This window comes from Hetaerina americana, unplaced genomic scaffold (genome assembly GCF_022747635.1).
Source record: "Hetaerina americana unplaced genomic scaffold, ioHetAmer1.1.p SCAF_7, whole genome shotgun sequence".
NCBI classification, from domain to species: domain Eukaryota; kingdom Metazoa; phylum Arthropoda; class Insecta; order Odonata; family Calopterygidae; genus Hetaerina; species Hetaerina americana.
In genome coordinates this window covers 52,914,974-52,940,950 of record NW_027287316.1, presented here as the reverse complement: position 1 = coordinate 52,940,950, position 25,977 = coordinate 52,914,974, and the positions used below count along the sequence as shown (strand labels likewise).

The following is a 25,977-nucleotide window of genomic DNA, read 5'->3' as shown; positions in this document are numbered from 1 at the left end:
CACGCAAACCCACTACCTCATAAATACTTGTTGTTCTTCTTGTGTTGAGAGATAGATTACTAAAGTTTGACAGATGGGGAAGATGACTAGAGGTAATAATAGATTAAAAATTAAAAAAATCTTCATAAAAACAAAAAATGGTGAATTGATACAAGAAATATATGTATGCCTAAATAGCCACATGAACTAAAGATAGCTTCTTTTTTTTTAAAAGGAATGATATGCATGTCACTTCAAAGGAAAAAGTATTAACCATAGCAATCTTCTTTTTATTACCTGTGAAGAAAAACAGTCGCCTGGGAGGGTGTGACAATGTTAAAGTTTTAAACAAGTAAAAACAGCACATACATACACAGGTTCAGAGGCTATCTTCTTTATATAATTATAATAAAATAGTTGATTCAATGAGAACATGCAGTATGGACACACTAAAATATTCACTAATTTGATTGCAGAGATGCACGAGTGTTTCATTGGATACTTTAAACCTTGAGGATAAATGTTGTGGGTTGCGTGTGTCACACTACAGTTATATCTTCGCTCCCCATTAAATAATCATCTGAGAAACCAGTGCTGTCAAGTGCTATAATCTGTGTGCTACTGCTGTATCTTGTCAATTTTAAGTTGTCCACATGTTTATGTTAAATACTTTTCAAATATGGGGTTTTTGTATTCCTTGCATTCAACTTGCCAGTTCAATTTTGTTCATTCTTCAATGTTAACTGGTGTCATTAATTAGTTGCAATATAATAATTGTTGGTTGATAAGATAATCAGTGCATGCAAACTGTTCTGATCTATTTCTAAGTATTGTATAGAAGATAATTTGTTTATTATAGGCCGATGAAAAATGTACAGATAAATGAAACACACACAACAACTCTAATATACACTCACTCCAAACTATGATAATATTAATTAACGAGTATGGTTGTTGGTGTCATAACAGGTACAAACTTGTACAAATTGTTCTCAGGTACATATTAATAAAATGAATCTTTTCCTCAGAATTAGTGAGATTTGCATAGTGGTCAAAGAGGAATGCCAAATTTTAAAACCTAACCTTGTTATTTGGAGATAATCTTATGGTGACCATAATTAGTGGAGAGGAGAGCTGGCAGGAAGAAATGGCTTGATCCTTAATGAAAAACACTTTCATTTTTTGCTGAGACATGAGCCTGGCCTTTTTAATCTTTCTTTTGTAAGTTATGTGAAATTTATTGTTGTCAAGTTTCTTGTTTACTGACCAGCAATAGAAAGAAATTCTTTGACCAGGGTAGGTTCTTGATAAAAAATATCAATTTTCTAAAGTATACTTTGATAACTGTTATGATGCTAACCCTTAAATTACCCTAAGATACTGAACAAAATGGCTGACAGTTGTATTGATGGTACTATAATAGGTAAATCATATTGAAGAAAAAGCTTTGTAAGAACAACTATTCTGCAATTGGAGAGTAGCTGTAAAAAGATTGTTTCTGTGTTGTAACATGCCTCAATTATTTTGTAGATTGTAAAATCAGTCATCTGGATATTGCTTATGATTATAAATTTAAATTTTGTTTCCAAGTTAAATATGTTCCCTTTTTCATGTTAATGTACAAACAAAGTACACCAACCTGCCAAATACAGCTATGTAACCCTACTGCCAACTGGAGTGAAGGAAATACTATGTTTGGCATTTGGGTCCAAAGGGTATCTGTAATGTGGAGGGCCGAGTTAATGGGCATGGCATGTGTGCCATTGATGCCACATTGGGCATGTGAGTGCTCTCCTTCCCTCAGGAACGCAGCCCCTGCCTCTCTTGCTTGAAAAGTGTCATTGTTGCCATTCACCCTCTCTTGCTTTCCCTTGGGTAAGAGAGAAGATATCTTGTACAGAATCTGTGAGGCAGGTTTGGGTATTCCTTCTAGCTATTATTTGTGTAATTTACAAGCAGGGTGATCTTTGCTGCATTGATTGTTTTCTCAAATGTTATGTGCATGCAGTTGTGGTTATTGTTGGATGGGTAATACTCTTCATGCATTAATTTATTGATTTTATGGAATTAAAAATGGTTAGTTTATTGCCAAAGGAACGTGAGTTATTGGTCATATATTCACTGGAGGGAGAATTCAGGTTCAAAGGGGGAAAAACCCTATACTCAAATGTTTCTCTAAAGTGTTGCATGTTTAGATATCTGGCAAGGAGACATGTGATTTTATTTATTTTCTAAATTTATTGTGGAGTACGTGTATTATTAAGTGTATTGAATGTTTCATGTGTGAATTTATGGGCATAGTTTTATATTTATTCCCAGTTTTAAAGCAGCGATTATTTCAAATGCATGCTGACTTTTTGTTATGCCATCCAACGATAGCTCATCTGTATGGAGTTCTCAAATTCTGATTTATTGCCTATGAAAATTTGCATGCAGTTAAAAAAAAATGAATATTTAAATGGGTGGAAAATTTCTCTGTTGCTTATTACAGATTTTTGTTCACAGTGAAATATTCTTTGAAGTGTGCGAGTGTATGCATCTTTAATTTGTTTTTTCCTCTTCTCTAATCTGTGACAAGAACATACACAAACCTGCACTTGCTACCTCAAATTTTTTGCTATTAAAAATCCTTTGAATTTTTGGGTCCTTTTTGATGTATAAACCTACTACGTGTGGGTTGTTACCTGCCCTGCAGGTGCTTAATCCAGAACTACCTCTCCCTTTCTAGCAGCCCCAGTAAGCCTGCTGCATGTCACAGATATTTCGTTCACATTTGTGGGTCTGTATTTGATCACATGCTGTGTTTTAAATGGATTTTTGCTATACATTTCAAGGGGTAGCATAATTATACTTGATTTATATTTTCCATTGTGCATATATTTCAGTGGTGACATCAAGGTTTTAGTTGACTTATTCAGCTGTGTATAACATTTGATGATGCTTGTTTATTAGATTGTCAACATTTACACATATGTAGCAGGCTTAATTGGGGAGTGTGAGGAAAAGCTGTTTAAAAAAACAATATTATTAATATTAGCAGCTAATTTATTTTCAACCTTATCAAATTTTAGGATCTATGCAATTATCTAATCACTGTTGTTAACAATTTTGCCATTGCTGCTTTTTTCCCTTTCGCTCAGAGTGCTTAGCCCAGGTCTATAGAAAAATAAATTTGACCTTGACAGTATAAATACTAGCACATAGCCACTTTCTCACTTTCTTTTGTAAAAAAAAGTGCTTATAATGATTCTGGTCCAAAGCATGCATTCTCCTTTTTCTACCATGGAATTAAATTATTCTAGTTAAATATTCCTCGTTCCTTTTATTACTGTACATCCACTGACCTTGAATTAATTGCACCTGTGTTGACAACAGAGTTGTTGCACATAGTTTTTACATAATTTTTTCTTTTTATAATGCAGATATATCAGAAAAACATTGCTAATCAAGATTCTTGAGCAGGTGGAATTAAATGCATGTGTTTAGTTATAAAAACCTCGTAAGAAGTTGTGATGATCATGGAAAGGGCTATAAATTGAGAGTTCTAGCTCTTATGGCTTATCTGGTACCACATGGATTTTTTCTCTACATTATAAGTTGGACGTGGTCATTTGATTTGGGTGTTGTTCTGGTTTCCAATCCAATCCAAATTCATTAAGCTTACTGACTGCGAGAATAATTTTGTTTGAAAAAGTAATGCTGTAATTGGCTGGTTAGTCATAAAAACAGTCTTCCGGCTTTAGTTTTTTCAAAGTTTGGTGTTATTTAATCCAGTTGGTAAAAAATTATTTTTGAGCCAAAATAATTGTTTATCACTCCAATGCTTCAACTTTTGTGAAATAACTTTCACAAAAAGATACTTGGAGAAATGGCAACAATATAAAATCAATTTTCTATGTTCCAAAACTAGTGCGATAATTTCTTAATTAATTTCTTATTGACATTTCTAATGACAAGTTGCAGAAATTTTTAAGATTTTAAAATTGCAGTGACATTGAAGTAAGCTGTCTGGAACCTTTCACTTGTTTTGGCCCATACTATATATTATTTGCAAAAATGATTTTTGTTTTTAATATTTTATAATGAATATGACTTGATTGGGTCACTCGTTTATCAGTTATTTTGTGCTGATTTTCAATCTCAAATTAAGTATTTGAATCGTTTTAGTTTGTACTGCAATTGAATTGGCAATGCAAAGAAGGCAAAATAATAATCCATCAAAGTTTTCACAAGTATTCATATGAAGCTGTGCATTGAATTAGCATACCTTGCTTTTCATTATCATGACAACTTTTCCAATTGTTAATAAATTGTCTCGCTTGGGCACACATTAAAGTTTTAATGGAAAGACGAATATGATATTTAGTCCAAGCTTTTGGTTTTGGGTCTTGACCCCTATGTGTAGAAAATTTTTATTAAACTCACAACTCTTAAAACCTAATTAGATTTTAGGAAATTTGAGCTACTCATACCAAGCAGATTGGTGCCCGTCATCTCAAGAGAAATTGGTTTGTGCTGGAATTGTTGGGTCAGGGGTAAATGAGAAAAGGCTATCATATTTGTATAAATTTGAGCTTATAATGGCTCATGAGAAGATGTTTGTATTCACCTGCTTTCTGCCATCAAATATGTTTTATTTATCACTATAAATCTTTCTTATCGTCGTCATTGATCAATTGAGTGGGCTATTGGGTCTTGTGATTACTTCTTGGCATTGTGCAATTAATATAGCTCTTGTGTTGCATATTTGGTCTTCATGGTGTAATTTCTGGCGTAGAGTTATTCATTAGTTTCGGTATAATCTACTCCTGTTAAGGCTAATAGAAGTCATTTCTACGTAATAGCTCTAGCCTCCTAATCATAATGAAAAGAATTCTTTTGTTAACAATTCAGCCCTGCAAAGAAAGTCCTTGAGAAAGAAACTTCAGAGAGGGCCAAAGAAAAGCCTATAAGGAATCCATTTCTTGATCAGTGACAAGTTTCTCATAGTAGGGAACAGTAATTTCAAAATTTTTCCATTTAGCAATGATTAAGGTTAATGTTTTTCTTTGTTGCTGTGTGCATTGATATCCTAGCCATTTGTTCCACTAGGAATGTAAGTCTGTTTTAATGCTGTGGAATGATTTTGCCATCTATAATATGTTCCCGGTCCATTTACAAATCTAGTTTATGGAAAGAGGTTTGGCTGATTGGTAGCTCCTTCACACATTAGTAATAATTTTAATTTACCTATGAGTAGGTGTGGCCCTATTTTGTGTTTAACCTCTGCCATCTTCAAACGTTTATAGCATATTATTCCTGCAGAAATGGAGTAATGTAAAAGTAACTTTTCTTTGCCATGACCTTATCCTAATAGATGCAATAAACCATAGTTATTATTAAGAAAAGTAACTTAGAATTATGATGCTCACGAAATTATTGGTGATGTTTGGTTTTCCACCTAATGGAGTTTGGAATTTATTTGAACAAAAGGAGGGTAATTAACCACTTCAGGGAACCCCAGCTTGAATGTAGGAAGGGCATATGTAGGTGATGCCATAGAATTAGTGAGAACCTTAAAAACGTTTATATTATACAACTTGGATATTTGTTTGCTTTGTGATTTTGAAGATGATGAGAGTAGACGGAAGGGGCCACTAACCCGAAATTATCTGGCTGTACACTAGTGGATAAGGAATCTTTGATGGTAATGTAATAGGGAAAGATTGCTGCCCATTGTCATCTATGCTTTTCAACATATGTTGATGGAATAGGCAAGGAAATGGATGAACTGTAATTAAAGTAGTTACCCAATGGATTGCAGTAATTTTGGAGAAAGACTGATGCAATAGGTGTGAAATCATAATCTTTTAAGAATATTTGAAGTGATGAGGTTTTGGAGATTGAGTCAAGGTGGTGATAGCCACAAGGTGATAGCAAGGGAAGGAATTACCTTTAGCAACGGGGGAGGAGTTGATGACAAGGACCTTGGGAACAAAGGAAGGAATATATTATTGATGGGTATGGTACAAACTCTACATTGATTCTGGAACGCGATTATTAGGGAAACTGGATACGCGTGGATGGAAGACTTGCCTGAAGAGTGGAGAAAATGGAAACAATTCTTGTAAAATATTGAAAGAAAAACAGCCGGAAGTGTTATGGATTGGTAATCAATCTTAATTAGAGGGGGGCAATGAGTGTTGCTGTGGGAATTATTCTCCCCCACCTCATGACGTACATTTAAAAATTGTCGCAGTGTCTCTAAAGCGGACTATATTTATTTCCCATATTAATGTCCCATTTAAAACCTCGGTGCTGCCAATGATACAGTTGAAAAGAATTAGGACGTCTATAGTTGGTTTTAATTACATACTACAGTCCTTTCTCAAATCTTGCAGTTAAAAGGTCAAACCGAACGAAGTAGTTCGATAGGTGAGTGTAGGCCCAGCTTAATCGAGCTCTCTTTAAGTGCGTGACAGCCGCACGGTGAAGAGGCCAGGCCCTTTACATGCACGACTTGAGGGTTTCCTTGAACTGGTGCCAGAACAATCATAGGTACAGTCATCAGCCTCTGTATACGGTTGGACTGCCACACCCCCTTCTGCTGGAAACCTTCAGTTGTTTGACATTATGGCATTATCCTCGATCATTTGTTTTGAGAGGCGGTGAAATCAATTTATTTAAAGTATCTCTCAATCTTTACCCATTCTACATTATTTCTTTTTCATTAAAAGCCTCACAACGCTTACCAAGATGTAGCTCCTCTGCCGTCACTGCCCGACTGTTAGCATAAGTTTCTTAGCACTTTCTCCTCCAACTACCCAAATAATTTATTTCGAAATGACTTTTCGGCGTTAAAAGTTGCGGGTGATATACAGCATCCATATGCTCCCAAGATTCATCTCTGTTGCAATCCAATCTCTTGCTAGTCTGCCTCAATTCTCTTGTTAACCTTTCTAATCTATTTTTGTCTTTTGGTACTTGTTGACTCAATCAAATGATGTTCTCCAAACAATTTAGCATTGGTTAATTTTGTTATTAAATTCCATCATTCTTCCATGAATCAATTCTAAGCAAGCGGTTTACGAAATGTGTGCCTTTTCTACTTCCAAACAGGTTTACTTGCGCATTTACTGTCATCTATTTCTTCATACTTTTTGGGGCTGGCCTGTTAGAACTTAATCACATGGCAAGTTCAAGTAGATACATGGCCTCGAATTTGCGGATAGTGAGAAGTGTATGTATCCTTTTGAAGGCGCAAATGGTAATAAAAGATGTCTCAGGGGATTAATATTATCATTTGAAATTACCATAGGATTTCAGTACTTAAGCTTAGACGGTCCCAAAGCTCGTGAAAATTTGTCATAGTGTTAGAATGAATCACTTTGCTTCTCAATGAGTATTTATTGACAATAGGTGGCGAGACATTTGTATCAACTGATATCTGAAATTTTAAGAACATGAGAAAATGGATTATACGTACCAGTCTTTAGCGTGAATAGGAATATTTATGTTAAGTTTTCTTCATTATGGAGAACAGCCATTAAGAGAATATTTGGAGCCTGAGAGGTCATAATGAATCACTTGTGCTTTGGTGAGGAAGTTGCCTCGTCTGTAGATCATGTGGAATAGTTGTTTTTAAAATACCAGGAGGGAAAAGTTTGGACTTACGCTTGTTTCAAGGGAACTTATTAAGTAATGCGATAGAAATGTATACGCTTGTATGCAAGGTAATGGATGACTATGAGCATCTTTGATAATTAGGTGATGTTTTCATTATTATATTCTTTCTAATTGTTGGTATTCCTTTATTATAATAGTCATCTCTGGAAGAAAAGCATTCTATATGGATCGAGGGCACAGGGTCATAAACGTTCATACATGTAACTTTCAGTAGTGCTGCAACATGATTAGTATAAGCATAATAAGACTATTGTCGTAGATGGCAGGTAGTTTTAAAGTTGTTTGAATGAATTTTGAAGCGTCACAAATTACATGTAATCCTAAAAGTTTACCGTTCAGTTGTTTTAGAATTGAGATTTAATGTGAGAAAGAAAAATACAAAACTCCGGAGGCACCTCAGTTGCTTCTGATACCATTTATATACCGATCGTGATTATATTGACCAAAGGGAAAGTATGATAACTTTTAGAGATAGCTAATAATGGTGTAACTTGCCTGCTAGATCAAACCTTCCATTAGAGTTTGTGACTTTACTTAGACCTCTGGTGTAACCAAGCTCCAGGACTAAATGGGGCAAACTCGTACCTTCCTTAGCTCACCTTTAATTTATAAGACCACTACTATTTTATTCAAATTGAAATGATTGACTTTGTAAAAATGGTAATGAAAAAAAATATTTTATTCAAGTTCCGCCAAATGAAAAATAACCTTTGAAGTATTAGTAAATGTTTAAATTTTTGTTTTTCTGAAACATAAGTGCTGACCCCAAAAATATTTTAGACCATTGTCAACCCAATCAGTTTAAAAGATCAATATCCCTTTTAGTCACATTCTTCTCGAATTCTTCCAGAAATATTTTAAATTTGTCACAACGCCCAAACGCCTAAGTTCCATAAAATAGCTCAAAGGCTTTTATTTGATTGAGTAGGCAAAGTTTCCTGAACTGAATGTGGTAATTTGTACTCAGCTTGGCGTACTTCATTCGCCCTAGGCAGTAGAAGTAACCCGGGTATGTGGTTTCGAGCTATTTCAACTGGATTTGAACATGTCGCAGAGTAGGCGTTCAATGGGAACGTCGCCGACAGTCTTCCGGAAGAATAGTTCTTCCAGCGATCGCCGACTGACGGAACCCAGAGATGGTAAAAGCAAAAGAAGACGACCTAGTCTAGCCGAATGCGGTGAAGTAGGTGTAGTTGCAGGATGATAAAATTCCGGTACGTCGGCCCGAAATGTCCTCACTCGGCTGGCTGCAGTAGCCGTCTGTCTTTGGTTGACTGCGGCCCCACTGCAGTACTCGAGTAGCATGATGTGGGTTTGCTCTTGAAGGGATTCCACTTGCTTTGAGTTACGCAGACCTCTTGTATCTGTAAGGAGAAAGGACATATCAATGATTCTTTGTTCCTTCGGTTAAACGCCTTATTTATATTTTTAGCATCCACCATGAGACGAGTCAGGAAATTTTTAACGACTCGGTGTTGGTATTTTTTTGCTTCCATTACTCTTTCGTGGTAATTTACGTGACATACCTGAATAACTTCTCTTATCACTCGTCAAGCTGGCTAATTACTGCTATGCGGATGAGTCTTTCCAATAAAACCATAAATACGTTTACGTACCAAAGAAATGACGAGTAACCTTTATACTACATTTATAAGCTCGAGGGGAAATGTGGGATTTGCTCAAAAATATACTTTATTATTCAATGTAGTCTATTGGAGGAAATAATTGAGATATGAACAAGTTTTGCTAACTGCAATTAGATAATTCTTGCAATACAATTAATTATGGCACGAAGCTATTACTAGTGTGCAAATATGTCAAGGTTGAGCTTGGCAATTATGATTCATGTTGGTAAGGCTATATAGTGAAGGGAAAAAGTTTTTAGAATTTGAAGAGGAAATAATGACAAATTTCTTGGCGGGTGTGACTGTGAAAAAAATTTACTGCCTGATTGAGTCTTGTGTACTGGGGTTTGTAGGCGTCTTATCCAACAGATCTGTGGTGTTTTAAGCAAACTATGATCATTAGGTTATTATTTTCAAAGTTATCGGTGGTGGTTAATTCTCTATAAGGTGACTTGTAAATCATTTGATCGAAGTTCTTAATAATTCTTTATCTTTAAATATTACCTGGCTTGAAGAGTACTAGCGCCTTCAGACATGCGTACTCGGTATAATCTACGTTCAGGCTCCGAAACCGTTCCACCGTGTCCCGCAGTCTGCGAGCCTCCCGTGCCAGTTCTGCATCTGTGCTGATACCACCACTGCTACGCTGGGAAGATGAAGCCGTGACCAGGCTCACTACGTTGTTCGGATGAGGCAATGCAGAGAGAAACAGAGAGACATTTCTAAAGCCCCATAGTTCACGGGTCAGGGCTGAGGCCAAGGTGAGGGGGGCATGACTCCTGTTTAGACTGGCTCTTCAGCTACGTACAGAATTAAATTCATTTTCCTAAAGCTCTCGCATGCAGCTGCCTTTCGATAATTAGCAAATTAATAACTGTTTTAAAATATTTCAATTCGAAGGTTTAGTTGTGTCAGCCACTAACACTTAATCAAGCAATTGCTAAAGTCATCAATCTTCTTCGAGCATAATATAAAAATCATTGAGCACCATCATACTGCATTACGCTGGGAAAACAAGATTTTAAGTAATGGCGAGAGAGAATCATGGATGAAACGCAGAAAATTCGCTGACTATAATGGAATGTGCATATTAGGATGTGGTAAGGTATGGAATATTCATGTAATACCTAAAGGAAATACAGTGATAAAGATTTTATAGAAGAGGACAGCTTGAAGAGCTGCTACAAAATCGATTCTGAGATTTTTGGTACCTAATGATGAATTTGAAGCGATAGTATCAAACCAATTTTTGAATTGCACAAATTTTCAGTTGACTCCATGAGTGATTTATCGGGATCTTCGCTACCGCGCTGGTTTCCATGGCAACATGGGAGAATAGTTTATTGATAACTTCCTTATGTACGTTAGACGTGTCGAATTCGAAAGTAGTTAAGGATAAAATAGATTTCTGGTGAGTTATTAAATTGTTTATGGTTCTTAGTTATTCAACTATATAATTATTGGTACCAGCGGAATTTGACGGGTAAGGAGTAGTGATGCAAGTGTTAGATAATTTTAGCGTTGGGGTTTTCCTGTGAATCCTACCTTATGCGGTTTCTGCATTTATCTTCATATTCATTATTAATGGACGGGATAATCTTTGCGGACAATAATTTGCACGGAGGAGATGTCAAAAATTAAGTCGATTTGGAAGGTTGATTTTTTTTTCATTTCTTCAAGTAACATGACTATAGATACAATCGGAATTGTCAGTGATGAATATGTGCGATCTGAAAGTTGCATCTCGCTACTTTTGTTCGTTTGTTTGACATAATTTTTAAAACTTTCAGCTTCAAAGCTACGACCCTTAAGAATGACGTTACGGTCGGGTTTCTCGCAGCGGTCCCTTAAGATTGACAATTTCAACCAAATCTCCCCGGATGGTAATTTGTATGCTACATTAATGCGATTGTCGCCGCTTATCCTCAAATGTAGGTTTATATGAATATTTTATATTTATTTGATTAAGTATGGTATTTGAAGGTGCAAATATTCAGTAACATTGATTTACGAGAAATATGGGTTGCTTTCTCCGGGTCGAAAATTTTCCTCGAAATATTTTTCAGTGTTTGTGTCGGTATTGTTTCTCGTTGTTCAATATGTGGAATGTGTCCTATTACATTCGATGCTGGCAGTGACTTTCTCATACGACTTTCTCGTATATTAACATTTTCAATCCATGAGGGATAAGAATTTACTCATTGGAAGTTTAAGAACAGGGCTAATGCTACAAAACGCTTGCGCACCCCTGAGATATTCTATAGTTCACAACATTTGAGTATTTTGAAGGGAAACTTCACATTATTTTTGTTTGTCAAATTATCTGTAATCATGTTATGGTTTTTGAGAAGTTTATCTCTATCCGGTATGATTGACTTCTTTGAGATTTCATGATGGTTAATAACTGTGGAAACGTGGATTATAGGTAATAGTGCAGGGTTATTCTTATTTTCGTCTCCTTCGCCAATAATTCTCTTGAATCATTCGGCCAAGGAAATAACACTGTAATTAAAGTTAATAATTACCAACCAAATTTATCAACAAAATGGTATTATTTGCTGTCACAGGTCTAAATTTTAGCCATATTATTAATGCATATTTCAGCAGGGTGTCTCCTAATATAATAGGGTAGAGTTTTTATTTTTCTTTCCTGTCGTAATCCCTGGATTCGAAACAGTTTTTAAGCATTCTCATGTCGAGTGAGTAGTGTGGTACTACATTACTTACAGTACTCTGCTGCTCTTTTGTTAAACGAGATTATTATTATTTATTTTGGATAACTCCTCCAATCACAAGTAGTTTTTATTGGTAGGAAAAGTAATATTTTGTTCTGGAAAAGACTGGACTCACCTTCATCAATCGGTAAAGACCACTGTGCAGCGCTCAGCACGAATAGGTCACTCCAGGCTTCCTCCAGCAGAATGGCTTGATCGCGAAACGGTAACTGCGGCAAATGAATGTTGGTAAAATATTTTAGTACATGACATGCTTTAATACTTTTGTAACCAAATATTTAAAGTGTAATTTATACTTTATTAGAGTGAGTGTGTGTAAAATAATGGCTAGTTAATAACCAACAAAGTTATTAGCACCGGTCAACTGCCACCTATTAAATTACTGTATGGCAATATTTTATCTTTAATTATTTCTGATAGATTTAATCGACGGATACGATTTGGAACTGATGAATGCATAAGTTCCTATTCTACCATACAATTCAGTCATGTAAAAAGAATTAATTTGGTACAATGGTAGTATATCGATTTGAACTCTCGCTGCTCTTAAAATTTATAGCTTTTTCTTGTTATGGGGAAAATATTGCTAATCATTTATTTATAGAATTGGAGCTCATTACATTATACTCTTTTGTTTTGTCATGCTTCACTTGTTGATTATTCATTGAGTTTTGGTATTATTAATGGCAAAATGAATTGATTCGTTTTCATGTAATAATTTTACTGGAATTTTTTTTCACACGAGAGGTGATCCAAGTTCAACGTTTTACCGTGGGGTACGAGGCAATTTCACGTCAGAACTATTTCAACTGCGGGGATGAGGGCTGGCATTGTAATTTTGTGCCATTGATAAAGTTTTTGATCTTCTTTGACATTCGCCCATGGTAAATAACGAAAGTTCAAATGAGGTAAAAAATTTAAACATTTTATAATTTCTTCGCCTAAATTTCCCTTCATTTAAATAATTGTTGATTTCACGGCGTATGTAGAAATACTTTAAGTAACCCAGAACTTATAGACAATTTGATAATTCATTACTGCCAATACCTCCGTCTCTGTCATCCGCATTTTGGGTGCAATTACTCCGATTCCGTTATGGTATTGCATCCACAGTGTGGTTTAATATAAAAAATAAAGTTCAAAAGCAAATATATAGAAAAATAATTACTTGTGATCCAATTTCGACTTTCATAATAATACCCCGTAGAATGCTGTAAATGAGACGAAGTACTTATTGCTGAATACTTATGAAGTTCCATACACCTGGTTTTATTTTTAATTCCATATTTTATCAATTTATTATTCACTCCGCGAAAATATATAAATTCCAATGACTCATATTGTCATATAGTATTTATTCTTGTTTTACCTCTTTTTCCAGAAATGTTACTTCGAGTATTCGAGTTGTATGGCAATTTTTTTAGTTTTTGCTATGCTCGTAAGTAGGGATTCAATCAAAAAATTAGGAAACTTGAGTTGTACATAAACCATAAAAATAGTCATAAACACGGTCCTCAACCCGAAGGTCGGTTGGGTAGGAGATCGTAGAGTTCACCCTATACTAGACCCGACGGCGTGTGTAATTCACACATCAGGGTAGGGGGGCCAAATCATATCCCGGCTGTGGTTTTCCAGAAAGATCACATTAGAATGGTTGAAGCTTAGGGTGCCTAGAGAGGCATGCCCGCGTTTGAACCCGGGCCCTCCGGTCAGTAGTCCTGAACCCCAATACTTCCCCGCCCCTTCATAATTTTAAGAAAGGTCCCGTCTCCCTTCGTTATGCACCTGTAGGAAAGACGGTATACTCCGAGCCCATTTCACCGCGAGGAACAGGAGCTTGGCGGCCGACTCGTAGACACCGTCCACGGGTGGTAGGAGCAGCGAGGAGGCCTCCTCGTAGCCTTGCGTGAGGCCGGCCAGCGGCTGGGCCGTGAACGTGAGGTTATGGCCGGGGCAGGAAGGGGCGAATCGGGCGAGGAACTTGGCGGCTTCCGGAGCTGCGTCCTCCGCAAAAGCGTTGGGAACCGTCACTCCGGCCTCCGATGACGACTGCTCCTCGCGGTCCACGCCCTCCAGTCCGGTCTCCTCAGCGACGCCTGGACAATCTAATTCCCCGGTGAAAGTAGATACGGGTGGGGTTAGCCACTCCATATAAAGCAAATTGCATTTGCATTTAAAGCCACTTTAATGCAAATATGTTGCTGTGTACTTTGTAAAATTATTATTATTTTAGTCCGAAGATCGGTTTACTGATACCCTCCTCTCTAGCAAAATGCTAAATCTCTTACGCATAGGCAGCTCTCTCGTTCGGTATCCCTCTTTGATTGGTTAGCTATTTGTACCTTAGTCTTTTTTGCGGGTCCATTTTTTTCTTTTTAACCATCTATTTTGCTCCTAGCCAATCACTTGTGCCACAAAGTTTCTCCAATCCATCTCATTATTCTTTTCACGACAGTGTTCCACGTCACATTTTCTATGCTGCCACGTTCTTAAACTTTTTGTCTATTGAATCTTAAGCATTCGTCCCCAGCAACAGGTGTCGAAGACTTTATTATTTTAGTCAAGTGTTTCCCACGGTCCACATTTAAATTCGTTGAGTCAAACCTACGAAATCCTAGATGAATGTTTGACTACCGTTTCTTCCTTGAGCGAAGCAATTGCTTCGTCACTATTTATTTCTTTCGCTGAACTCTTCAATCTCCTCTACTTGGTGGAAGCAGTGATGTTCACCAAGCAAGTAATAGCTCAAGCAGTGAGAATAACAATTGATATTTAAATAAAATTATGGTATGTTCGTTAGCATATGATTGAACTTGAGCTCATTCTAAGTCTGTCATATTATTTTACAAATGGGCAAAGTTTTAGATACTAGTATATGCTTTTATACGAATATCATATAAACAGCTAATTGACACTCTTAAAAATGAGTATGCGTGCACATTTTCATTTCACGAACTTTCAACAAATAGCCATTATTTTAGTGAACCATACTTATTTTCCCATACATACCGTCCTGAATCCATGCATAACCGTGCATTAAGCGTTTGTTTTCCGCTATCGATGACAGTCAATAAATGTTTGACATCCAATGTACATCAATGTTTGTCGTAAAATGTTTGTCAGTCTAATTCGTCATCTGATACTGGAAGTGGCAGAAGTTATAGATTTCTCACTTGCTGGAATCTAGTGGAGTTTATCCTTTGTACCTCCGTGCTACAACGAATTTGGTGAATATTTTTATCCCTTGTTCATATATTTTTCAAAAGTTTGTTTCTAGTCTGCTTGTTTGGTCTCAATTGCAATATTTATTTCTTTGCTTATGGGACTTATCCCTCAGTAATATAAAGTTAAATTCTTTTTTGCATCCCTACCCTTCCCCTCGAGAGGGTGTGCAATCGCACTTTTGCAGCATAATTGGTGTGAGCACCACGGAAAAAGTTGATGAGAAAAAACAAAGTGAATTACTTCAGTAGGGCAACATATTCTGGTACTCGATCAGGAATCATCTTGATGCCTTAATTCATCTACAAATGCACAATACCCCAAATACCGCCGCAAGGGCGTGACTCGTGGGTGTTAGCCCACCAGTCAATTTACAGGGTTCGTCCGGAAAATAAGTGTACTGACTCCTGGGCTGAGCGCGCCGCTCCAGGCGCGCCCAGCACCGCTCTGACGGGCTGCGATTGGAGGGGGGTATGTTGGCAAGCGACGCTGAAAAAGGCAGTCGGCTCTGAGCTGTGGTGTAGTGAGGAGCTCTGTTAACGCGAACCTCCACGCTCGACCCACGTCACAGAACGCGACGCCGAAGTTTTTGGAGCAGCGTTATTCCATCAAATTTGCGGTAAAGCTTGGGAAATCGTCTACCGAATCTGTCGGTATGATTAACCAGGCTTACGGGGAGTCAGCCATGTCCAGAAACATGATCTTACGGTGGCACAAGATGTTCGTGGAGGGCAGAGAAGAGGTCGACGACGAGTCTTCGAGAGGTTCCCGATGATGCCTTCGCGGGAGCGTTCCAGGAATGGGAACGCCGCTGGAATCGTGTATCGACTCACAAGGGTCCTATTTTGAGGAATATTAGCTTAAGATATGTAAAAGTGTAATCAATTATTTTTCCTGAGCTCAGTACACTTATTTTCCGGACGAACCCTGTAACTTATATATAAGCATATAGATTCAAATATACAAACAAACAAAAAAAAAACGTGCACTTAAACACACAAATGTTCAACTGCGTCATGCAGTAGTGAGTGTGCCCGAGAAAAGTTTAAAATTTTTGCTTCTTGAATAAAAAATAGCAATATCTTTAATAGAAAGATTTTATTATGATTGTATTTATTGCGAGGGAAGAACTAGCACCTACTTGAATCTGCCAGCGTCAATATTTATCTCAATTTATCGTGATGGTACATCTATCTCTTTAAGTTTATCCTGTTTTGCCAATGTATCGTGAGACCATATTGATTTCACGGTGTCTCAGGTAAACTCGGGTTTTCTGATCCTTTCTAATAGCCTTTTACTATAGCATGCTCTCTTCGCGACCATAGAGACTCCGATTCAAATTCCTCCAATAAGCCCGACACACTCATTTGTTTTCTTGTAGCAATATTTTACAGACCTAGTGGATTTTCTCTGAAAAGTTTAAAATGTCCTAATTAATGTGTTCTCCCATGCATCCCAAATACTTGCTACTTAGATCACAACGTGGTCTCACCAAAGATAAGTAGGTAATTGGAATACTGCTCTGTTTAAACTCATGAAAGCTGTGAGTGTATCGCTAGGAGGCTTTTTCACGCACCTTTGACGTCGGCATCCGAACTGCTAACTTGGTTTTCTTCGCTGCTGCTGGCGACGCCGGCGGAAGCTTGGTGCGCGGGTGGCGCGGAGTCCGAAGCGGGCGCAATCGGTGGCGCCAGCGTCCCCAGCCCATGTCCGGAAGACGCCCTCGGCGGGGCGAAGAACGCCGCAGCGGCGCCTGGGTTGGGGGGAGGGAGTGGCGGCAGGGGAAAGGGTGCGGTCAGGAGGAACGGAGGGGCGTAGGCGAAAGGTGGGAGGTCGGGCGGGGGTCGGTGGTCGGGGTGGTGCACGCTTCCCCCAGACCCCGCGGGCAGCACTGGTGGATGGGCGCGGACCTCCGACCCTCCACCAGCGACCGGGGCCATCCGGGGACTTCCACCCACCGCGCGGTGGGCCGTCAGGTACTGCGAGAGGGCAGCTGGGGGGCAAAAGGCGAAAGCTGCGGGCGGGAGGATGTCGATGGGAGACATTGGGGAGCCCCAGGGCGGCACGGGCGCCGGATGCGGTCCGATGGCGTATCCTGCGGGGGCGGCGATCATCCCCTGGCACGGTGTCCTTTTCGAGTGCAGGGATCTTGGCGCTCTCTCGTGCTGCACGGCTAATCCCGCGAGAGAGAGATAAGATGTGATTAATAATCGAAGATTTATGATCGATGTAGCATACTTTTGGGGAATTGTGACATGATCAACATAAATTAAGGCAAATTGATATGTGATGTTTTAAACATGTTTGATTCTCTCAGTTCCCCGCCTTATTTGGTGAAATTCATCCTTGATGGAGATCGAGAACGCACATAGCACGAAGGAGTCTCGTCTAGTATATCGGAATGGCCGAATTTTCTAGAGAATGAGGTGATTGCGTTCATTGCGTGGTCCTTCGTCTTGGTAGTTTCAAATATTTCTTAATTTTATGCAATCCAAGGGCTGGAATAGAGTAAAGAAGTTTTATAGTTTTTTTCCTCGCAAAAATTCCAAAATGTGGAGTCGTAAACATATTTTACGGTGGAGTTAGCAATGGGCGCTATGATTATGAACCTGTAACGTTTTGAATTTCACAATAGATCCCCCAAATAATTGTTCCGCAGATAACGGAGAAAATACTTAAGTTAACCAGTTGTCACATTATCTGCCCAAATGGTATATTTATGCCATAACGGCCCAAATGGTAAAAAATCTTGACCATTGTTTCATCTAAATCATTTAATCTTGATTAAGGAAAAAACGGTTTATTTTTTGTTCAAACGATGTTTCAATAATGTGTGCATGTTGGCGGATGAAGTTTGGAGGCTAATATAGGTTAATTAGCGTTTATTACACAAAATCTCGTTTGCATAAAAGCATTCCAGCGTTGGATCCCATCTTACCCACTAACTCTCCTCCTTTCTGCAACCGTATATATCAAGCACCTGGGTATATACGTATAAATAGTATCGATAAAGAATGTATCCCCATTCCCTTGGAGAAGTGACCGGTAGGTTCAAACGCATCACCTCAAAACAAATCTATGAAAATAACGAAAAGGTTTGTAATATTCCACAGAATATTTTCATATTTAAATGTATATTAATATTTTGTGAGGAGGAGAAAGGTTTATTGTGATGTGAAGTGTCACGTTGTACCATGTTAGGTGAGGCTTAGATTTGTTGCAACGGTTTGCCTGCGTCCAGTCAAGACCTAACTTAACCGGTAGGCTATCATTTATAATAATAGTTTCCTTCTCGTCATTTTATGATTCTATAAATGATAATTATCTATGCCTGCGAACAATTTAATTGACAAATATCATGAGGACTCAATGCAAAGAAAAATATAAATACATGTATGTTGAATGGTAAGTTAGACATTAAAATTGATGAATTTTAATGAAACCTAATTTCCTCTGCATTTTACACTACGACTTCATGGCAAAGTGCCGTAGTGCACTGATTATTTGTTTTTCCGAATTACATGTAATTGATGAGCGAGAAATTGAACTTGCCTCTTAAGGATTGGCCAAATTATTGGACTGTCGCTGGCATGAGAATCGTCTGGTAGCCACCATTAACTTCAGAGTAAACAGTCAATGTTTAATTATCATTACTTAGGGCTATAAATCTATATTTAATTGTGTATCGAAAGCAAAATATAACCTACGAGCCATCGAACTTTCACTATGCGATTATCAAGAATAATAGTTTTAAAATCCCTATTTTTACTTTAAACAGGGACAGACGGAAGTGAATGATTCATACGTACTAGGGTCAAAAAGCAGTCATATTTATTCCCTTAAAATGTTCCAAAGAAACTGCGGGAGATGCCGCAACAGTAACTTTTAACGTTTATAACATATTTGAATAAGTGCTAATAATTAAAATAGAGGATTTGCACACACACACACATAGTTTTATAGATATATATATTTTATATAAATGAGAAATGTTTCGTGGGAGTCTGCGTATGCATCAGTGTTACGAAATGGGAGGTTAGGTGTAGAGGAGAGGGTAGGGTGGGGTCTTGTCTGCCGATATCGAGCCCACGGTGGAAAACTGTGCGGATGTCGATGTCTGCGGTAAAGTGGCGGCGGTTGAGTGCTTTGGTGGGTGTAGTCGTCGTCGAGAGGGCGTGTGGGAGACCGGGAGAGGGGAACGCGCCCTGACGCGTGAGAGACTGAAGAGTGACGCGAGAGGGCGGTTTTTGGGACCCGGGTCTCAGCTCTCCCTTACCCCAAATAAAATCCTCCCCTGCATCTACACCCTCCTTGGCGGTCTCTTTCACACCTCTTTCCTTCTCTTCCACCCTCCCCTTTCCTATCCCAAGACCCCCTTCTCCAGACCGTCCATCCAATTCTTCAACCCTCTTACCATATGTTTCCCTCTCTCTCTCCCTTCCTCCTCCTCCTCTCAGACACCCTGGAACTATTGGGGGTCCTTGCTTCCCTCTTTTTTAAGTGTCGCCGCGCCAACTGTCTCCTGCATTCCGATTTCCCGATTGTCCTCCATACTTTGGCCTTTTTTCCCTTCCCCACCCTTTTATTCTTCCCTTGGCCTGTTAATGTCACACCCTTCTATCTCCTCCCTCTCCTCCATTCACGGTTTTTTTTCCGTGTTCTAGCAGTCAATTAGAGTAATATGTTTGTCATAGTATTTGGTAATCCTTCTCCGCTTTATAGAATATTTTAAATAGCATGTGTAGAAAGGGTGCATAGTAAAAAAAATGAATAGCTGCTCTAGTAATCTTTCGATTGGCCTGAGGGCACATCGAAATCCTTGTAGCAAGCGCTCAAAATCACAAACCTGCAGAGCCTAATTAAAATACAAATGTATGCGTATCGATGGGTGTTTAAAATGAAAGATATATTAATTTTAATTAAATTTTATCTCTTATGATGCATTTTACCTAATCGATGTAGAGGTTTTAATGCAAAAAAGTCAACATAGACTCCTTCGGGTTAAAAACCACCGTCGGAAGATTATTGTTAATGTTACTAGGTAACTCTTTGGGTATTATTCGTCTAAAACTGTCGAGCGTATTTCCAATATTTAATTGCCGAAGCGGAGAGCCATATACAACACCATGCTAGCTAACTTCATCGATATGAAGTTTAATTTGATAGTCAAGAGAGTATGCCATTTCTCACCCATATATACATTACGTCTGTTCATGTACTCTGGAGGCCCAGTTTACCTCTGCTTCCAAAAAAGTCTGCCCATGTGAAAATATGATCAATAATTAGTAAAAGATAATCATAATAATACTGATGGTGAATTGGGACTATAATATATATTACTCTGATCCTTAAGCCAGTGCCTAACTTGTCCTATTACACATCGGCATACGAGTAGATGTCACATTTATTTTGGTTCATGTGCAAAAAAAAAGATTCGGTTTAACGATGACTAATTTCATGATTCTACTTACATGATGCACTTGTATTTAAAGTGAATATTATTTGGAAAAAGATTGTTAATATTATCACATTAATCTATAGTCTAGGCGTAAGTTTCGCAGTACAACAGTAAGTGACCCAAATCTTGATGTGAATGTGATATTCGACCCATACATAATCACGTTTATACTAACAGACCAACGCCGTGGCGTGGTTTCGTAATTATGCTTAGTGAAGGCTAAACGTTGGTACACATAATACTCGTATACTCGTACTAATCTACTAATAAAGGAACTTACTACCTATACCAACATAGCCGTTATGAAATCTATTCAGACCAAGATAAGACTGTACTGATCAGGAATATAATGTCTCACAGAATATTTGGAATAAATTCATTTGAGGTTTTCTACCTTTTTAAAAGTTGGTTTTGAATAGAATCCCACGAACAAGTATCGCGAAAACTTCCTTTTTCTTTACCCTACATTATTTATTTTTAATTTCCTCGTAACTTCTGCCTGCCGTCAAGTTGTCTAGAAAGCCTATTCTCTTCCTTCCGCTAGCCCGCCTACCCAGTATCCTCCCTTCTAATCATGGTTTTCAACACTATCTTTCAATATTACCTCCATTCACCTTTTCCTCCTTTTTCGGGTTTCCCCCGGGAACTTCTATCTAGGGCCACTCTGTTACTTAATTGTTGTCGAACTTATTTTCTCCATTTTCCGCCACAACACGTATTTTATGAAAAGCAATTTTAGTTGCGCATGAGAAATTTTCTCACTTATTGATGGTAGTATACCGTTTACGTAGGTTTTGTAGGGCCGCACAAACTAACTGCCGCTACATTTTTACGCCTCACCAAACAAGGCATTGTGAAAAACCCTGTATTGTAATAACCCCTTTTTTAATGCCGCATACTTCCTCACGTATAAGGGAAATGATATTTTTCCAAAACTGCGTGGGTATATCGCCTGGGTTCTAAAAAAACGTATCGTTTTTTACTTGAAACTTCCTAAATTTTATTTTTGGTAATCCGCGAATATTCACTTATTAACATAGGCCATGCAGCATTGTGCAGATGCCAAGTCTAGAGTCAGGACAACGGTGGGGACACCTTTTATATTTGCGTGGAAATTTTCTCGGACTTCCGTCAATTTATTTTCACGCTCCCATTTCCCAACTTGAAAATCTTGCAAGCATCTGCAAGAAGGGGATTGGATATCGCTAAGTACGTGAGGAATATTTTAAATTCAATGTCTAACTCAGACATCCCCTTAACCTTTATGACACCCTCATACAGATATGCGTCGTGGGGAAGTATACTCACCATGATCACGAGGCGGAGATTATGCCTAACATTTTTCTCGAGATTTCAGTTCTTGCTTTTTTCTCATTCTTTCAATCCAGCATCGCTTAGACTAAACTTTGTCATGGAGTTTTAAACTTTATTGCAGCTCAGTGTAAATGCAACTTATAACAGTGCAGTTCCCTTGAAGCTATATTGATGAGAACACGCGGCAGTTTATTTTTAGCCGAGCACTTTTCTTCTTTCTCTTGTCACATTATTTATGCTTCCAACTTTTGAAATTGTAATTCTTGCATTTTAAAGTCAACTTTTCTCGTTTAAAAGAAATTAAAATACTCTTTGGCAAGAATCATTTGTGGTTAATTTTCAATATCTTCAAGATCTTCAACATATCTTTTTATTTTCTTTATAAGTTTAATGTTCAGTCGAAAAGTATGAGTTTATATGTAACGCTTATCATTTACTAAACAATAATAATCAAAAACCTACCAAAGTTTCATTTGCTCACTCATAGGTTTATATTCCCTAGCTAATGTTTGCATTATAACGTCAAAAGTGATTATTAATGATACTTCGTATTATAACGGATTTGAGAGTGAAAATCATCTTGCTGGCTTCCATGGTGACTGGTTATAAGAGGAGTAACACTAAAAATGAGGATTTTATCCATTCTTCAGAGAATTTTACTTAAGAAATATTTGTCAATAGTGAAAATTTTAATTATCTATTTTCCACTTATATTCATGTTTAAAATACTAAAAAAATTCCAGTTGCAGTTTATCGTAATTAATGAAAAAAATTAACTCCGTAAGTGTGCTCTTTCTATGGACGTGTCGATTAGCCGTAGGTAAAACAACGGTCGCTTAGCTGCTGACGTGATTGCTTGTATGCGTAGCGGCGGGGTTAACGGATTGGGTACCACGGCGAATAGTCAACAAGATATATGTAGATTTAGTAAGTGGATTAGTACATTAATATCAGATAATTTAGAACAAAAAAACTTTCATTTAGCGACAGACTTAAATTCTTACCGTTAAAAACGCCCAGGATTAACCGACTCTTCCGTTCATCTGAAAGAATTGATAAGTGAGTAATTTATAACACTTGATTAATTCAATTCATATGCATCATTTGTGAGTTACAGTACATAAGGTTGCGGTTGGCACAGTGCATCTTAAAACAATTTTCTCTGACCATGGATCGAAAAGGTGTCACAATATCCTCACTAGAAATGATTTTAAGTGATTATTTTATCAGCTTCTTTACAAACTTTACTTATCTGTTTATTCTATCTATTCTATTTCGTGTAGGTGTGTACATTGATATTATACATATGAAGTTCATACATCAATATTTTAGCAAAAGAGCTCAAAAATTCCATAATTTTCGTTTTAAAATTCTCGCAAAATATTCGAAACATGATGGAAATATATCCTTTTATAGTTCGTTATGCATAAATACATGTGTGTGTGTTTTTTTCTAAAATGGTATATATCACTCTGAAAAATTTGTCTGCTAATATTTTTTGGCAATTAAAAAGTTAATATTGTATTCCACGAAAGTCACCCGTGCTGTTTAGGATTATTACTACAAAAGAACAGTGATCATATGCTTAAATGATTATTTTGAAAATTTTCCATGTTTTACAATTTATGAGTTAAACCAGGTTAGATGGAAGTCATAGAAGTGTATATGATAGTATTTGGTGAGTTTTTTTAAACTAAAAAACGAAATTTCTTCTTCGAAGAAGACGAAAACTTATAAATTAACTCTTATAGATAAAATGTTTACAAAATACATATAACTAATGTCACCTGGCTGTTTACCAAAGGGGATTTTCCTTTCCTTCCATCCTGGACCATTTCTATCAGTTAACTCCGTTACAATTCAATCGCGGAAAATGCCCCAACCTTTCATCTTTTTGTTTTCTATGATCGTTAAACGAAAATACTCTCGTCGGTGAAAACGTATCTTTTACCTTATTGTTGACGATAAGAAGATTTTATAGTTTCACGTCTAAAAAAAACGCAAATTTTTCGGTTAAAGTCGCTTGATTTGCTACGGCGTCAACCATCTCTCTGTTTGACTTAATCCCGGTATTATAATTTATTGTTAGTTTCAATCATTAGTAGATGTGAACGTTAAATTAACGAGGAGATCACCAACAAATCCGATTGTATCAACAAATAATATTGCGCATCGGTATATGTGAAAATTGTAACCAGGCTAACATCGTCTATTAGTTATTGAGCTCTTTAACGGTTGGTTTTGAACTTTACTAGCCGACGTGAAACTGAGTTTTGATCTTAACCAGTGATTAAAGTTAACTTCAGTTTAATGAGACATTATAAAAACCGGGTCTTAATGTTTTCTTCAATATAATATTCACATTTTTACTATGATGAAATTTGTTGGCAGTATGGTGCAAAATGTAGATGTGAAGAGGACGATATGTTTTGTTAATTATTGCCTATGGTGAATTTAGCATTAAACCCCTGACAAGGTGTGTCCCAAAAGTAGTATGAATTATTTTTTCCGGGTACGCAGACAGACAGGCGGCGGTTACTCTGGCTGAGTTCGAGGTAGAAGAGTCTTAGGAGTGGCTGGAGGCCGGTGGCAGTTGGCTCCCAGCCTTTGCGGAGTGCGGATCGCTCGTTTGCGAAACCTCCTTAACGTGACCTCGTTACGCTCCGCCATGAACTGGTAATTGGAACAGCGCTACACTATTAAATTTTACGTGAAACTGGGCAAAACCGGTGAAGAGACTCTTGACATGCTCAAGGCAGCTTATGGTGATAACGCCATGGGCAGGTCGGGTTTTTTTGAGAGGCACAAGTTGTTCCGGGAGGGTAGAGACGTTGAAGACGCCGAACGTTCAGAAAGCCCATCGACCTCAAAAAGTGACAGAAAATCTTGCAAGATTGAAGGATTTGTTGGACAGGGATCACAGATTAAGTGTTTGAATGGTTTCTGATGAACTTGGCATCCTTAAAAGTGCTATGCATCGCTTGGTGACCGAAAACATGGGCATGAGAAAGGTGTGTGCGAAGTTGGTGTCGCGAGTTCTCTTGGTCGAACAGAAGGGAAGTCGACCGAATGTGAGTTAGATTCCAAATTTTTTAGATAATGCCCCACCATACTTCTTTCTCTTCCCCGCCTCAATTTCGCGCTGAAAGGACGTCACCACGGCTCGGTGGAAGCGTTACAATAGGCCGTGACGACGGAACTTAGCAGCATTCCGGGCGCCACCTTCTAGAAGGCGTAAAAAACCTGCTGGCAGTGGTGTGTGGACGCACAAGGGTGCGACTTCGAAGACTTTTGAGTGAATGTGTCAATTCTGGCAATAATTTTTTTTAAACGACTCAGCTCTACTACTTTTAGGACATCCTGCATAATTGAAGAGTGCTGGTATTTTATTTAAGATAACGTTCTCCGGTGAGCATAACATTTGTCATTGTTTCTTTTCCCTTTCTGGAAGGTTGAGTATCTCATAAGAAGAAGACTTTTTAATTTAACTCAGGCACGACCGCAAATAAGTGAAAATCAAGTTCAAGGCAAGATTAATTATTACGGAAGAAATCTTTACTAAATCGAATGAGATGAGATACCCAAAAAGATGAACTGATATTGATATAATAAAATTCTTGAATGTCTTCAAAATTATAGTCGTAAGAATTTTCAAATATTTTGGAAAAGGCTGTTAGTATGAAATTGATATAATCTATTCACTTACCGTCCTTTTTCATGTTTACTTGGATGCATTTCTTGAATCTACAGGCTTGACACTGATTACGTCTCGTTACGTCGACTATGCAGTTTCCATTCTCCTTGCACACATAGTCCAAGTTTCTGCAAAAAGATAATTTTTACTGTTAAACTATTGTGACGCAGTCGTGACAAAATTAATTGTAATTAATTATTTAAATAAATATTCCATATCATCATCAGTGAATATGGTGGCAGGGTTGCATACCGCTATGTATACGCAGTAAGAACCCATTTAATG

The 25,977-nt window shown here is 37.7% G+C and overlaps 1 protein-coding gene across 1 annotated transcript in view; it reads right to left on the bottom strand.

Moving 5' to 3' along the window:
- Positions 1–8,078: 8,078 nt before the first annotated feature.
- The window catches only part of LOC139696840 (photoreceptor-specific nuclear receptor-like), a 22,504-nt gene continuing 4,605 nt past the window's right edge, over positions 8,079–25,977 (bottom strand). Inside the window, exons 2-9 of the mRNA XM_071595720.1 lie at positions 25,705–25,820; positions 16,803–17,399; positions 13,790–14,109; positions 12,120–12,213; positions 11,795–11,881; positions 9,774–10,019; positions 8,921–9,008; positions 8,079–8,818 (exon numbers count right to left, since the gene is read on the bottom strand). Coding sequence (XP_071451821.1) covers positions 8,674–8,818; positions 8,921–9,008; positions 9,774–10,019; positions 11,795–11,881; positions 12,120–12,213; positions 13,790–14,109; positions 16,803–17,399; positions 25,705–25,820 — 1,693 coding nt within the window. The 3' untranslated portion in view covers positions 8,079–8,673. The remainder of the gene's footprint in view (positions 8,819–8,920; positions 9,009–9,773; positions 10,020–11,794; positions 11,882–12,119; positions 12,214–13,789; positions 14,110–16,802; positions 17,400–25,704; positions 25,821–25,977) is intronic.